Below are 16,823 nucleotides of genomic sequence, written 5' to 3'. Positions count from 1 at the left end.
CTGTTTCCCGCCTGGCTCTTTTGTCCGTGGGATCCTCCAGACAAGAATTCTGAAGTAGCTTGCCATGCCTTCTTCCAGGGGGTCTTCCCCACCGAGGGATCAATCCTGCGTCTTTTACATCTCCTAAACTGGCAGGCAGGTTCTTTACCACAAGCGCCATCTGAGGCCCTATTGAGGAACTTCTCTATGCCAAGCCCTGTGCTGAAAACTTACAGACATTATCTCATTTACGTCCTTAAGACAACCCTTTGTGCATACTATTATTATTCCCCAAATGAGAAAACTGAAGTTTGGAGGGGTTTAATATTTAAGCCAAGTGTGTTAGTTTTGATAAAAGCTCACTTTCCATTTCCATGAGTAGGGCTGGAAGAGAAAAAGTGGACCTTCACACACAAAAAACTCCACAGCGTAGGTAAACCAGCAGCCACCTCCTGTTTTCCCAAGATTCAGTGCGGAGGAAAGGAAAGAACCTATGGCCCAACGGAAGAGTCAATGGTTAAAATTGCTCACCACTCCTCACTGAATTCAATACCTTGTTGGAGGCAAACTTATCTGAGAGCCTGTGACTCTCCAGAGAAACTAGATTCTTCCTTATCCAGCTTGGGGTAGGGTTGGAGAGGTGGTCCTAGCACTTCTATCAGCTATTCTCAGAGGTACATCAGTGGTGGCCTGGCCTGGATCTAAGACCTGCTGGCTCAGGCCATCCCAGAGAAGTGTAAATTGGGACCTCTCTTTGGATATAGTCCTACCTTTAATAATAGAGCTTGTGATACCAAGACACAGGTAATTCATCAGTCCTTTCAAAGTAAATAGCTAAAGCCAGTCATAAATTTAATCTCAAACATAGCATTGGTGATTACATTCAAACTGTGGTATTATAATCAAATTGCATAACTGGTTTTATATTTAAGACCTAAAGCTTCCATTACTTTGAACAATAATCTTATGACCAAGCAAATAAAGTATCTCTATAAAGTAGAACTAGTTTATGAAACCTCAGACTCTTTGAAAAAGGATATTCTAAGCACTGTTACCAAAAACCAAACTCAAGCAACCAAAGAGAAAAATGATGAAGCCTGGACTTTAATCCTGGTTGTACTGACTGGACCACTAAGCAGAGACATTCTCAGCACAGCAAAATCATTCTAATGAAGATCAGGAAAGACATATTACCTTTAGAGGTAATGAGTCAACATTGTTACATGTTGGTAGACTCCAGCTAGCATTTCAATCCTCACTTTATTATTATGAAAAGTAAAAAATCCTTTCATACTGATTAGCAAATGAATGTTGCTTGTAAGTTCATAAGAATCCATTTTTTTAAAAGTTTTGTTCCCACAGTGGCTAATTAGCAAGGAGTTAAGAGCTCAGGCTCTACTGGCAGAGACTTGATTGCAAATTCCATCCTGCCACAGGCTGTCTGAAACGATCAATTGCCTTTCTAGAGGCTCAGCTTGCTCATCTGTCAAATGGAACTAATAACAGTACTCATGGGGGCTGTTATGAGGACTAATTAGGCCAGTGCCTGGTAAAGTATAAATACTCAATACATATTAAATGTTATTATAATTACTAACAAGTGAAGTGCTGTAAGGTAGGGCACAGATTCTTAAAATTTTTTTTCTCTGAATTCTCCTTTGGCCCCTAATAGCAAACTCTATCAGGTTGTTAGTCCTTGCTAATGCCACCAAAAACTGAAAGAGATAATGGACTCCTTAGCAGCAGAAAAAATTGCCCTCTGAAATAACCCTTTCTTGGCGCATCTAGCATTTCTGTGCTGTCCTTTTTCTAAGACAAAAAAATTGCACATTGGAACTGGACTGGGGACATTATCTCACGATGATTAAGGGAAGTTATTACTAGAACAGTGCATGAAACAAAAGCTACCTGCTTTCACCTAGGGAGTTCTTGAAAATAACCCTATTTTTCTCCAACAAATAGGGAGAGGAAAAATTCCAATAATGGATAGCATTACAAATCCTTTTTTGGGTAGTTTGCTTATCTAAACTGGCACAGGATACCTGCTTAACATCTCTCAGAAACTGAGGGAGAAAGGTACTAACTCATCCATCAGACCCCACCTAACAGCCCAGGAGGACCAGGAAGAACATTTCTCTTTCTCTGCTTCCTGTTTCTCACCAAACTGAATCAGCATTTCTAGGAACTCAGTTCCCACTGAGAAAAGTAATACCTTCTAAAGATGGGAATGGCAGCGCTTATGGAAATTCTAACCCATCAGCTGAAAGATAAGCCAGTGAAGGTTAGAGTTATCCCCCCCAAGTCAAAAAAAAAATTAGTTTTACATATACATGTGTATATACTATAGATTTATATTTACATGTAAAACTAAAATTGTATGCACACATAAAAAATACAGACATAGATGTACACATAAATGTCCATATACAAATGTATCTACACATACATACAGATATAGACACATATATTACTCCACTACTTCACTTATACTTGCTAAATTTTCTCTCCACCAAAATCTTTGGGAAAGTATTGGATGTGAGGCCCTAATGTAAGCCTTGCATTTTTGGAGCTTCAAATCAGAGTTAAGTATCCACTTAATTATGAATAGTCACTGAGTCAGGAAATAAATAAGTATATATTTATATGTACATATATATATATATATTGGAGTGGAAAATGGAAACCCACTCCAGTATTCTTGTCTGGAAAATTCCATGGACAAAGTGGCCTAGAGGGCAGAGGAACCTGGCAGGCTACAGTCCATGGGGCTGCAAAAAGTCAGACACGACTGAGCACAAACACACAGACTAATTTATATATATAGACAGAAAGAGACTTGAAAAGCAAGTTAACCCAATTAATAATTTTAAATAAAAATAGGATGATCAAATTCTTTTCAACAAGTAATAAATTTGGATCCTATATTATGGCTAAGTGGAAGAGAAAAATAGTGAGGAAAAAGTAAAAATATCCCAAAGACAAATACTTCAACATCCTTTATAAAGCATGTATCAAGCACCTATACTAGACTAGGCAATGTATTAGGTGTCATAGGCTTGTCTACCTCAACACTACTGACAATCTGAATGAGATAAGTCCTTGTTGTGGGGGGTCTGTGCCCTGTATTATAGGATGTTCAGCAGCATCCCCAGCCTCTACTCACTAGATGCCAGTAGCACTTCCTAAGTTGTGAGAACCAAAACTGTCTCCAGACATTGCCAAATGACCTCAGGAAAGAAATCGCCCTCAGTTGAGACCCACTGTACTGGCTATACAAAATAGCACCTACCTACCAGTTGTAATTTGTATATTCCTTAAGAATCCTCATTCCTCAAAAGCTTGATCCATTATCTGATATGGAGCTTGTGAGACCTCCTCTTCTACTGCTGGGCTACTGCAGCACCTGCCCCTCAGAGCTCTGATCTTGTGAAAAGAACCATGGGAGAGAAGCCAGTTTCCTACCCTGGGCCTCCCATTACTCCCACTGACATCCTAATCTTTTAGAAAGCTGTTTCGAAAGGAAAAAAACTCTAACATTTATCCCTTTTATATTTATGTTGTCCACAAATAATATACAGAAGTGTCAGATCAACATATAAAAATAAAATATTAAAGTGAGAATTTTAAGAAATTTTCTGTAAAAGTAAGCATCTACTACAGGATTTTGCAATTCCAAGTAATTAGCACCAAGATGCTTCCTTATTATTCTATTTACAGAGAGTTGGTTGTAGCTAAGTGATAAAGGAGAGAAAAGTGTGTGTGTTTGCATCTATTTTGTTTTCACTCATGCATCGTGATGTGTCATTTGACAGCAGCCTCATATTAATTCAGTTTTTACCAAAGACTTGAAAACCTCCAGAAACATTCATTAGCAGTTATTCTGATGATGCTGACAGGCTTTCAACCTCATATTCTTACCGTATTAATCTAAAGATATTCATGAGGAGGGGGGTTCATGTTTGGGAACACATGTAAGAATTAAAGATTTTAAAATTAAAAATAAATAAATAAATAAATAAATAAATAAAAGAAAAAAAAATAAAAATAAAGATATTCATGAGTACTGCCTGACATTACATTATCCATGGGCCTCTTTACAGAGGAAAGCAACTACAAACACCAGTGCCTTTCATACTCCCCTGAGATGTAACTGCACAGGCAGAGCGAGAGCTCTATCTCTGTACCCCAGGAATATAAAGGAACAATGACAGGAGAAAACTAGCATTAGCCAAGTGTTCACTATTTCTTTTATTCCTTATTAAACCCTACAAATCTGCCTGCAATGCAGGAGATCCAGGTTCAATCCCTGGGTTGGGAAGATCCCCTAGAAAAGGACAAGGCAATCCACTCTAATATTCTTGCCCAGAGAATTCCATGGACAGAAGAGTCTGGTAGGCTACAGTCCATGCGGTCACAAAGAATTGGACATGACTGAATGACTAACACACACACACACACACGAACCCTACTTAACATTGCCCAGGTGGCTAAATGTTTAATTGCCCCAGGATTCAGTCCTTGGAATCCCTGACTTTCTAGAAGATTTCATCCACTCCTATGGCTATAAATACCAACTCCTAAATTTATATCTTCAAACCCAGGCTTAGTTAACCTCCCAACTTTTATACCTGTCTTCTCCATGTCACCATTTGACTGTCTCAAATTTAACACATCCCCCACCAATCTCCTTCCTTCTCCTTCCCAGATTACTATTTGACTACTTGCATTCACAGTTTTCCAATTTTTCAGATCATAAACATTCCAATCACTCTGGACATTTCTCTTTTTTCACATCTCACATGTAATCTATCAACATATCCTGGCAGTTCTTTCCTTGAAATGTTTCCAGAATCCAATTACTTTTCACTCTTCAACCAGCAAGGACCCTGGATTAAGCCATCTTTATCTGAATTATTACAACTGAGACCTCCATGTTTGCTTGCTCCAGTTTATTCTCCACACAGCAGCCAATATAATTGTTTAAATTTCAAGTCCTGGCAGGTTTTTCCTCTTCTCAGAATTCCCAAAGGCATTACCATGCAGAAAACCCTGTATGATCTGGTGGCCACCCCATCTCTGACTTCATTTCTCATCATTTGCCTCCTTAATCCCTCAGCTATTATTTCAAGTTTTGAAGTGACTTTTCCTCTCTGTGAAGTACACTCCCTTTAACACTCCTGTGTGTCTCTCCCTCATTTCCTTTATGTCTCTGCCCAAATGACACCTTGTCAGAGATTCTCCATCACCACACTATCTAAAATAGAACACCCTTCCTAGGCACCCTCTGTCTCTTATATTCTTCTGTTTATAACCCTTAGCTTCTTTTTTCAAGGAAATATTTTTCTTTATAAATAAATGTATGTGTGTATATATACACATTTGTTTATTATGTATATATATATATGTGTATATGTATATTTGTAAGTAAATATATGAGGGGTGTGTGTGTGTGTGTAAAGTTCAGGGCTAGATTTAATCCGGGGCCATACATATATACATTTTAATGAGTTAGCAAATTTAGCCATGGCCAACTTTTTGTATAGCCATGAGCTAGAAATGGTTTTTACACTATTAAAATATTATAAAAGTAAAAAAAAAATAAAGATGAATAAGCAATATAAACCATATGTGGCCTGCAAAACCTAAAGTATTTACTATCCGGCCTTCACAGGAAAAGGTTGCCAGCTCCTGTATTCATATACTATCCACTAGAATGTAGTCCTTGAGGGCAGGAACCGCTGTGTTCACCATTACGTCTCAGCATGCAGGATGGTGCCTGGTACAAAGTAAATGCTAAACAAACATTTTTAAAAGAATGGAAACAATGAGCCTTAGTGAGGTCTGGTGACTTGTCCAGGGTCACCCAGGAACTTGATAGATGAACCAGAATTCAAGCCCAGGTCCACCTGATTCCACAGCTGGAGCCTGAGAGCTTTATGCAGCAATGACTTGAGCCTTCTTCTTTTCTACCCAAAGGCTCCCCATTAGATTATCTCTAACATGCTATCAGAGAAAGGAACCTGCAGAACAAGACAACGGAAGAGAGACATGATGTATTGCAGAAAAACTTTGATAATTACACCAAAATAACATTTACATCTGATATCAATTATATTTACTTTTAAATATTTATTTGCCTGTGGGACTTCATTGCGACATATGGGATCTTCCATCTTTATTATGGCATGCAAGATCTTTAGTCGTGGCATATAGATCCAGTTCCCTGAGCAAGGATTGAACTCCAGACTGGAGCACAGAGTCTTAGCCACTGGACCATCAGGGATGTCCCTCAACTATGTTTAATGTGCTTTCAAAGACATCACCTCTTCTTAGCTTTACCAAGTTTCTGCATCAAGTAAGGTATATACTATATCCTCATTGTACATATTGCAAAACTGAGTTTCAGGAAAGTTTAAAGAATTGGCTTTTACAAGTAGTGAGTAGCAGAGACAGAACAGTCCAGATCTATCACTTGTAGTATTCAACTTTCCATGCTAGCAACCAACATATAGCCCCACAACTCTACCGAAGGGCAACTGTACTACTGTGGACATGGAGGGATTTTAAGAGATTGGCATCACACATTACTGACTTCTAAGAAACCAGAAGTACTGCATTTTACTTGGAGTTTTATGATATGCAAGAGCACCTCAGCTATAAACAGCCAACTACCAACAGTTATAGGCAGCAGGCAAGTCAGAACTTTGAAATGAAAGCAATAAGTAGAATGATCTGCTTGACCATATCTTGGACTTTTATTGGTGTGACAATAGGACAGGGATTTTGAGCTGCCAGATGCATGATCATCTTAAAGAAAGAAGTCAAGAAAACTGACAATTATCCTAGCTGACACTAATACCCACAGCTGTCGTCTCCTGAACTAGCTGCTGTGTCTAAGCAGCCATCCATTGAGGCAGCTGATTTTAGAGCTCAGAGTATTTGCCTGAGAAATTATGTATGTTTCATGGATGCCAAGGGCCAGCTTTCCTAACTTTGTGAATGCCAGTGCTAGTGTCCTTTTATTCCGGAGAGAGGTCATGATGCCACACCCTGGAATTAACTTGAATCTGACACACAGCTCTAAACTAGTCAAGATACCAGCTCAGGATGTGACAATCCAATTTCAAATGTCTGTTTCTGTCCCTATGAGTTCCCTTACACTTTGTTAGATCATGTGATAATTTATTTTTTTTAATCTAGGAAACGTAGCCTCTATAAACAACAGCAACTGAAGCCACTGTATTAGATTTTGTCCATTTCTCACCTCTTCACTCACTATAATAGAACACTACTCACTATAATACAGCAACTTTTAGAAAACCAAAATTAAAATGAAGTGTTATTTTCAGTGTTAGGATATGCAGGGCTTTTAAGTGTTAAATAGTTACGATTTTTAAATCAAATATAATGATTATAATGTTATAAAGTGTTGCTTGGCAAGAAAATAAAATTACAATGTTTCTCCAAGTAATTTCTATGAAAACTTGGGTAAGAAAAATTGGCAATCTACAGTATTAATGACAGATGGACCATTCCTTTTGGTCCAACTTTATTTTTTTTTTTTTTAATTTTTACTTTATTTTACTTTACAATACTGTATTGGTTTTGCCATACATTGACATGAATCCACCACGGGTATACATGCGATCCCAAACATGAACCCCCCTCTCACCTCCCTCCCCACAACATCCCTCTGGGTCATCCCCGTGCACCAGCCCCAAGCATGCTGTATCCTGCATCGGACATAGACTGGCGATTCGATTCTTACATGATAGTATACATGTTTCAATGCCATTCTCCCAAATCATCCCACCCTCTCCCTCTCCCTCTGAGTCCAAAAGTCCGCTATACACATCTGTCTTTTTTGCTGTCTTGCATACAGGGTCATCATTGCCATCTTTCTAAATTCCATATATATGTGTTAGTATACTGTATTGATGTTTTTCTTTCTGACTTACTTTGTATAATAGGCTCCATTTCATCCACCTCATTAGAACCGATTCAAATGTATTCTTTTTAACGGCTGAGTAATACTCCATTGTGTATATGTACCACAGCTTTCTCATCCATTCATCTGCTGATGGACATCTAGGTTGTTTCCATGTCCTGGCTATTATAAACAGTGCTGCGATGAACATTGGGGTACATGTGCTTCCATGTCCTGGCTAATTGTTTATAATAGCCAGGTCCAACTTTAAACTTATGTCTCTTTGTAAGAGAAATCTCTCGATTTCATTTGGAAGTAACGTTAGTAGTTGTAATGAAGAAAATGGGACCAAGGGTCAAATATTTTACCTGAGAATCCCCCCTGTCAAAAACAAACAACTTGAAAAGTAAGTCAAAGTCAGGTATTGGGTATCTTCTATGTACTTAATGTGATGTTTGGTATAATGCTAAGTTCTTATATGGTATCTGGATACTTACATGCAATAGTCCAAGTAAAGTTGATATATGGGAACTATATCCTTGAGGGCTTCGTATTTGTATTGTTTTAAACAATATAAAGTATATCTTTATTCAGACTTGAGAAAGAGATCCAAGATCTTGAAAAGGCTGAACTGCAAATCTCAACCAATGAAGAAGCAATTTTAAAGAAACTGAAATCAGTTGAGAGGACGACAGAAGACATAATAAGGGTGAGCATTAGCTGATTTGAAAATTATGACTCCCTCCCAAAATGATTCCACAAATAGTATATAATTCTTCAAAGTATATTCACATTTAGAATTTATTTTTAAACTGTATTAATCATGGAGAATTCTTTTCTCTTATAGTCTGTGAAGGTGGAAAAGGAAGAAACATCAGGAGGTATGTCTTGAACAGTCTATGTTATGTCAAACTAAGATATTTTTTGATTAGCCTGCCGAAACTTTTCTCTATTGTAAGTATACTTTAAATGTATTTTGAATTAATATGAATTTTACAGAGTCGATTGAAGACATCTATGCTAATATCCCCGATCTTCCAAAATCCTACATACCTTCCAGGTTAAGGAAGGAAAGAAATGAAAGAATAGAAGATGATGAACAAAACAGAAAAGGTATATAAAAACTTTGTCTTCAATGGTAGGTTCTCAAATTCATATTTTACAATATCAAATATTAGCAACTTGCTGTAATATCCTATCCTTCCAGGTTAAGTAATGGTCCATTTTACAAAGTTCCATGAGGTAAGTCACTTGTATTAGTAGCAACAATGGGGTTACAGTATTTCTTCCATGCATTTTATTCCTCAGCAAACTAGGTAAGGACAGGGAAGATAAAGACCTAAAGGAGACAAGAAGCTCTTGAAACAAAGCTCTCTTGCTCAAAAATATTTCTCCCAACATATTCTGTGTAGTAGACATTAGAATAAGATTAGATGAATGAACAAAAGTATTCTCCCTGAGGTCAGGCATTATTTACCCCTATGTGAGAATGGTTGCGTGAAACTAATGTCAATGGCCCCGGGAAAATTAAGGCTTGTATAGGGGCAGAGAGCGAACCTTTGAATTTTAGAGTGAAAGAGAAGTGATACTTTACCTTCAGGGAGCAATCATTCATTCATTCAACAAATACTCAGTGCCAAGTTCAATACCAAGCTCAGTTTTCACACTGGGAATACAGTAGTGAATAAAACAGCAAAAATCTCTGCCCTCATTCTAAGGGAGAATAAAAGCTGACATTGTAAGGGAGACAATAGGTTAAAAATTAGGTAAATAAATGAAATATATTAGGAAGCAAAAATGCTAAAGAGAAGAATAATGCAGAGAAGGGGGAAAGGGCACATGTGGGTGAGTGTATTACAATTTTAGTTGGGTAGCCAGGGAAGGCCAAGAACCACCAGGCTGGGGGGAGAGATGAAATGCAAGATGTCTCCAAAGAGGAAGATGGGGGACACAAAAACAGTCAGTGCCACATTGTAATGTTGCCCAGGATCCCATTAGCTTTACTCTGCCAGTCACGATCCTGGCCATTAGGATCCTCCCTGAAGGAGGAAACGGCAACCCGCTCTAGTATTCTTGCCTGGATAATCCCATGGAGAAGGAGCCTGGTGGGCTGCCGTCCATGGGATCACTGAAAGTCAGCATAGCTGAGCAACTGAGCATGTATACGTGCATCGAGATATTGCCAGGGCCATGAAACAGATTGCAGCTTCCCCCAAACAACCATTTCCCCCCAGTTCAGTTGTTTTAATACAGCTGATACTGCTCTATTTGTAGCCCTTCTTAAAAGTGGGAGTGAAAATGAAAAGAAACAAGCATAAGGCATGTGATTCTAGCCTTCTTCTTGCCTCTTCAGTACCAGTTCAACATTTAACCACCTCCCAGCTATGAAAACTTTAGAACACACCTCTCTAATTTCAACACATTGCAGGGCTGTACAGCAAGGATGTAGCATAATAAAATATACCTTGCTCAGCCTTTACCAACAGTAATGCACAGAGTAACATATTCTTCCTTACTAAAAAGAAAACTCTGATTCTTCCTACTGAGCAATATAAAAGAATGTAAATCTGTTGTGTCAGATTTTCTCATTAGAAAGGGAACATCTTTTGGTTTCCTAGTGAAAATCCTTATCATTTGGAACAATCAGCTTCCCTTCTTCAGTCTTTCCCATTTTTTAGTAATTTCATACATCCTTGCACAAAATTCCATGTCATTAAAGTTTTAGTCTTTATATATTTAATGAATAAATCAGAAATTTTAAAAAGATTTCTCATAAAAGAATGTCAACATGTATACTGGACATAAACACTATGAAAGCAAGTTACTTTACAATAGGAAAAATTGACTAAATTGGAGATCAAATCTGTCTTTCAACAGCTTTGTATGCCATGGAAATCAAAGTTGAAAAAGACTTGAAGACCGGAGAAAGTACAGTCCTGTCTTCAATACCTCTCCCATCAGATGACTTTAAAGGTACAGGGATAAAAGTTTATGATGACGGGCAAAAGTCAGTCTATGCAGTAAGCTCTAATCACAGTGCAGCATACAATGGCACCGATGGCCTGGCACCAGTTGAAGTGGAGGAACTTTTAAGACAGGCTTCAGAGAGAAATTCTAAATCCCCAACAGAGTACCACGAACCTGTATATGCCAATCCATTTTGCAGACCTACAACTCCGCAGAGAGAGAAGGTGACTCCTGGACCAAACTTTCAAGAAAGGATAAAAATTAAAGCGAATGGACTGGGTAATGATGTGAATGGATCCATACACAACATGGACAATGGACTTGCAGAGGAGAGAGGTAACAATGTCAATCACATCAGCCCAGTTCGGCCGATACCTCATCCCCGATCAATGATTCAACAAGCGGAGGAGATGCCCCACATCCAACAAAAGAGGCTGAGGGCTCCTTGGGAAGATCCAAATGTAATGCAGGACAGGTATACTCCCTCTCCAAAGGCAGGACTGAGTCCCAGCAGAGAGCTAGTTGAGAAGTCAGAACGCCAGGGTTCTTCACCCCCTTGCCAGGAGGATGAGAAAGACATTAGATATAACATTGTTCATTCCCTGCCTTCTGACCTGGATGAGAAAGAGCCCGTGACAATGATTTTCATGGGGTATCAGCAAGCAGAAGACAATGAGGAAGAAAAGAAGCTTCTGACTGGGTATGATGGGATCATCCATGCTGAGCTGGTTGTGATTGATGACGAGGAGGAGGGTGAAGGAGAAGCTGAGAAACCAGCCTACCATCCCATAGCTCCCCACAGTCAGGTTTTCCAGCCTGCCAAGCCAACACCGCTCCCGAGAAAGAGACCAGAAGTCAATCCTCATGAAAACACAAACCATAAATCTCCCCATAAAAACTCCATATCTCTGAAGGAACAAGAAGAAAGCTTAGGGAGCCCCATCCATCATTCTCCACTGGACGTTCAAATAGCAGGCGACGGGACTGAGGATCCATCCTTAACAGGTAACAAACATGACAAGGCTTGTCACTGCTGTTTAGTCATGTGACAATCTTTTCTTTGTGTCGTTACCAAGCCTTCTTGCTCTCAGCTTTTTCTGATGCTTCATAGACTAGCAGATGCTAAGATTTTTTTTAATTAATGTTGATATGAGTTATTATCATCATAAGCGAAGTGAATAAGTCACTTCAAAAGAGAAAGAAAGTGAAACAAGAATCTGTTGCCTTATTTAGGGATTGCATTGATTGACCTTAGTAACTTGAAATTCGCCTTCTGCCATGGTATGGTACTGTGTATGGATGTGTTTGAATCACTATCACATTGTCATCAATATTAGATCTTTTCCCAGAAGAAATGAAGCCAGCCCTTTTTTTGTGCCTCTTCGTGGTTTAGATTTCCTACTTAAGTTAACAAATTGCCTTAATTTTGCAAGAAAAAACACAAAACAAATTTTATTTTTAGCGTGATATTTTATTACTTTGCTATATCTTGTTTCTCTACACTTTTATAATTTTAAGAACTTTATGTCCTTCATTTTTCTACATTTCACAAAAGGTATCAGTTTATTCTACATTATAATATTTATGTCACATAATCTTCCCTAACTTAGACATTTTATTTTTTTATTTTCTAAATATTTGCATTCCATACGTTCTCATTCCCTGTAAAGTTTTATAGCTATCTAATTTTTTTAGTATTGAATAGAAAATAACACTTTTTCTACAAAAGTGATAGCTCATCAATTTTATATTCTTTATTATCACTTGAATATTGTATTCTACTTATTTATGAACAATAAATAAAAACATAATCAAACTAATTATAAAAGCTGTACTTACCATGCCTAAAGACATAAATCAAATTATCCAGACGTAAGTACTGGATCTGTGAAAGGGATAGTCATTTTAAATGTTCTAATGAGAGTATTCTCATTAAAAAGCAGTAACTATTAAGTCCCAGCTTCTCCAGCAATCAAAGAACCTGATAATCTGGTAGAACTGTGATACAATTAATTGGTAGGACAATTCAGAAAGGATTTTTCCTCTGTAACCCAGCAACCTAGTCTTAGGTTGCCAATGATACAATAAAATGGACCTCTTCCCTTTCTATTAAGTAGTTAAATTAGGCATACCAATTGTAAATTTGATTATCTGAAGAATTTCTAACCTATTGGTAAGTGTACACTTACATTATCTGACTTCCATGGTGGCTCAGACAGTAAAGCGTCTGTCTACAATGTGGGAGACCTGGGTTTCAGCCCTGGGTCAGGAAGATCTGCTGGAGAAGGAAATGGCAATCCACTCCAGTACTATTGCCTGGAAAACCCCATGGACAGAGGAGCCTGGTAGGCTACAGTCCATGGGGTCGCAAAGAGTCGGACACGACTGAGCTACTTCACTTTCCTTTCCTTTTACATTATCTACCTAAATCAGAGTTTAATGGTGTGTCCCCACAAAAGAAACCTACTAAAACTAAAAGTTCCTCTGTTTTGAGAATGAGCTTTGTTTATTGATCACATTTTGCATCTTAAATCCATTTTTTCAAGAATAACACAGAAAACTTAGAAAAGAGGCACACACTCTTTATGGTCAAGAGCAGTGGCATTACCCACTATAAAACCTCCTATTTTTTAACTTGGATGTTAGCCAGCTCCTCCTGAACACCCTTATTCCTTCTCCCCTACTCGTGTCAACACATTTACCACAGAGAAAAATATAGGAAGTGACTAATGTTTCCAGACAACACTAATCATGCCGCGGAGCTAAAATAATGAAAACAGGAAGACTTTTCCAGACAAAGTAACAATACAAAGTTATGTTCTATCAATCAAAGCATCTTATAAACAGAATCCTCCAAATTCCTTGCTTTCTATCATAATACTGTTTTACATTCTTGTTTTCTAATTCAGCGTGTGGATTACAGAACTGATATTTTTAAATGGGTGTTAAAAATAAGTATATCATATTGACCTCAGGATCATCCATATACATAGAATTTATAGCCACCCATGCATTTTAATTTCACAAGCACCAAGTAGTTTAAGCTTCTCTCTATCCCCCTTCCCCCAAAATGCATATTGATACTTGGAAATCCACCATTTAATTCAATTCCTTTATTTATGGTATAGGTGCCCTACTAAATATAAACATTCCTAGCAGGCACAGTAATAGTTAAGAACTATAAGTCTCTTTCATTTGTGCAAATATTATTATCAAAGTCTTATCTAATTTTTAACTTGGAAAGAGCATGAAGGAGAAAGAAAGATGGAGAAAAGTGGAACCCGGGGATTCTAAAGACCCGATTTAGTTAAAACTTTGAACAGGATGAGACATGACAAGAAAATTTAGGAAAAGTTACGTCCATTTGCTAAAGTAAGTATAACAGGGTCATGTTCAAAATATCTGGTTCAATGCCAGATACATCCACCAATGTGTGGCCATGTACCGCTTTGCTGGGGCTTTATTACTATCCCCACCAACTGGACAACTGGCTCCCTTTGGTAATCCTCACCTACCTACTTTTGTACTTCTAGCTCTGTTCTCCCCTCTTATAGATGTCAGTGGCATTTCAGAATAAATAGGTAGGGAACCTCAGCTCCAGGGGATTCACAAGCTATTGGTGCCAGAATTGCCAACCTGTGGCAACGATCAGAAGCCAAGGGATACTGAAAGTAAGGAAGCAAGCTCTCCTCTGTCAAGTTAAAAACAATCAAAACTGTGTCTGGATTGCCATAGGGAGAGGAAATAGAGATCAGAGAAGAATAGAAAGGAAAAGTAAAAAGAGAGGTGATAACTCAGGTTTTTTAGCTGCTATACCATTGGGCTTTCTCATTGCCTGTCCCCACACAGCTACTTGGAACTCACACCGTCTACTAACCATAGCCTAAAGAAAGAAATAGCAGACTCTAACAATCTAGAATTCTTTTTTTTAACCTTAAGAAATGGGACAGTGAGCTACTGGATTGTTTCACTCCTGAGAATGCAGACATCCAGGATGTCCTTTCACAATTCATTGAAGGTCTGTAGCAACTGGGTAGGCCTGCTTTACTGAATCTAAGTTGAGTAGTAGTTGTAGGGAGGAGACTTTGCCCTTGCCTTAAAAGAGACCTTCAAAAAGTCCCTTAAAATGGACTTTGCCCCTGCTCTTATTTTGGTTCGGGAAAGGTAATGGTACAGGAGAGGTAATGGCCCAAAGACTCAGAGTAAACACTATAAAGACTTGCCTTCTGCCTTCAGTTTGCTTCTTGATGTGGAGGTACACTCCTGTCATTAGGTTTCACCATCCAACATCTCCCAGCAATTGGGACCATCTTCCTGGCTACAGAGCAAAGGAAAATTATCTCAGCTGGTCCTAAAGTCAAGGAAATATTCTTGATCCTGCCACTGAAAATAATCCTTTCCCTTAAAGTTCCCAGGCAAATAAAGCTCTTTGGCTTCATTTAATGACAACATTTCATATGAGTATAGCGACAACAAAATTGACCATGGTCTCCTTATAGTGTTGGATCCCGAACTTTCCCGTATTTGTGAAAAAGAGCTTCTTAGAAGTAGGGTCACTTCATTTTTCAATACAGAACTAATATATAACTGTGAAATGAGAGAATATGATTTCCTTTTTGCTTTTTTTTATTAAACAAAAATTTTCAAACAGCTAAATACCTGGTTCTTGGGCAATATTACACATGAATGTAATGATTGGTGCCTTGAAAGCATCTCTCAACTTTTGGAACATGACTGAGGCAGCTATAGTCAGGTCTTAACTATTAAGAGCAGTGTTATGAATTTTAAATCTTATATTTTTTAAATGGCTTGTATATCTAATACATCATTAACAGTGAAATATTCTCAAAAAGATAAATTTGCCATTTGAAAGTACTTATATCTTGACAAAGACATTTCATAATGACTCCAACTCCTAATTAACTAGTTCACATTGTTTCATTATTTAAAAAATTTGTTCTTGCCATTCTATACCTAAGGATGAAGCCCCTTTCGACAACTAGATTTGATAAGTTAAAAAACAACCCACCCATCATGAATTAGGGCTTATATCAATGCTTTTTTCTCTTTAGTAGTACATAGCTCAGATGCACAAAACACAGTTGTTGACCCATAGCTATTTATCTATGGCTAATAGTATTAATGTGCACTAGTCCTGTATTTACTCAGTTTATGCTGTGTTTGCTTTATTAATATTTGTAGAAATAGGTTCCTTCTAGTTCTGAACCTGCTTCTTCCCTAAGTTAACCATAGCTTATTATTTCTACTATCTTTTTATGCTACTAAAACAATGCTCACATTGTTGGATAAAATCATCTGAGGTATGTTTCAAACTTTCCTGCAATCTATGAAATGGTCATTTAGAGTGAAAATTAAAGCTTTTTATAACTCTCTATTTTTTTCTTTATTTTACAGCATTAAGGATGAGAATGGCAAAGCTGGGGAAAAAGGTTATCTAAGAGGTGTACCATCTACATAAACATCCACTGAAGAAGAAACTAAGAAACATTTGCAGATTTCTCTTCTGGATATTTTGTTTCTTTTTCCTAAGATACAAAAAATTATAATTATAGCCATATTATGCCATGTGGATAAGCAGAAGTCATTATTTGAAAAAATTCCAAAAAATGCTGGGGAGAACAAAAGCTTAACTTTTCCAGTTACTTGATATGATTCAGTGGAGGGGAAACCAACATATTTCTATTGTATTGATACCAAAGCATTTCTAATAAGAGCTTGTTAAATTTACAAATAAAGTTATTTAAAATAGCCCAACTATATTTTATTAATTGACATTGTAATTTTGCTAACAAAAAGACTGAGGGATTATAGGAGGTCACTGTGCCTTATCACAGAAATATTCATCTTCAACTCTGACAAGTAATCATGCCATCCCAAGTCAACAAGGACTCAGGCAACTACATCCCCTGTCAAGGAACAATTCAATTGA

At 37.7% G+C, this 16,823-nt stretch overlaps 1 protein-coding gene across 1 annotated transcript in view; it reads left to right on the top strand.

Moving 5' to 3' along the window:
* PALMD (palmdelphin) overlaps positions 1-16,664 on the top strand; it is a 59,289-nt gene extending 42,625 nt beyond the window's left edge. Inside the window, exons 4-8 of the mRNA XM_052637419.1 lie at positions 8,501-8,615; positions 8,754-8,787; positions 8,906-9,019; positions 10,784-11,878; positions 16,289-16,664. Of these exons, the coding sequence (XP_052493379.1) occupies positions 8,501-8,615; positions 8,754-8,787; positions 8,906-9,019; positions 10,784-11,878; positions 16,289-16,332 (1,402 nt within the window). The 3' untranslated portion in view covers positions 16,333-16,664. The remainder of the gene's footprint in view (positions 1-8,500; positions 8,616-8,753; positions 8,788-8,905; positions 9,020-10,783; positions 11,879-16,288) is intronic.
* The last annotated feature ends 159 nt before the right edge of the window (positions 16,665-16,823 follow it).

The sequence above is a fragment of the Budorcas taxicolor genome, chromosome 3, assembly GCF_023091745.1.
Source record: "Budorcas taxicolor isolate Tak-1 chromosome 3, Takin1.1, whole genome shotgun sequence".
In the NCBI taxonomy this organism is placed as follows: domain Eukaryota; kingdom Metazoa; phylum Chordata; class Mammalia; order Artiodactyla; family Bovidae; genus Budorcas; species Budorcas taxicolor.
The sequence above is the reverse complement of the archived record's forward strand: the minus strand, read 5'-3'. Positions and strand labels throughout refer to the sequence as shown.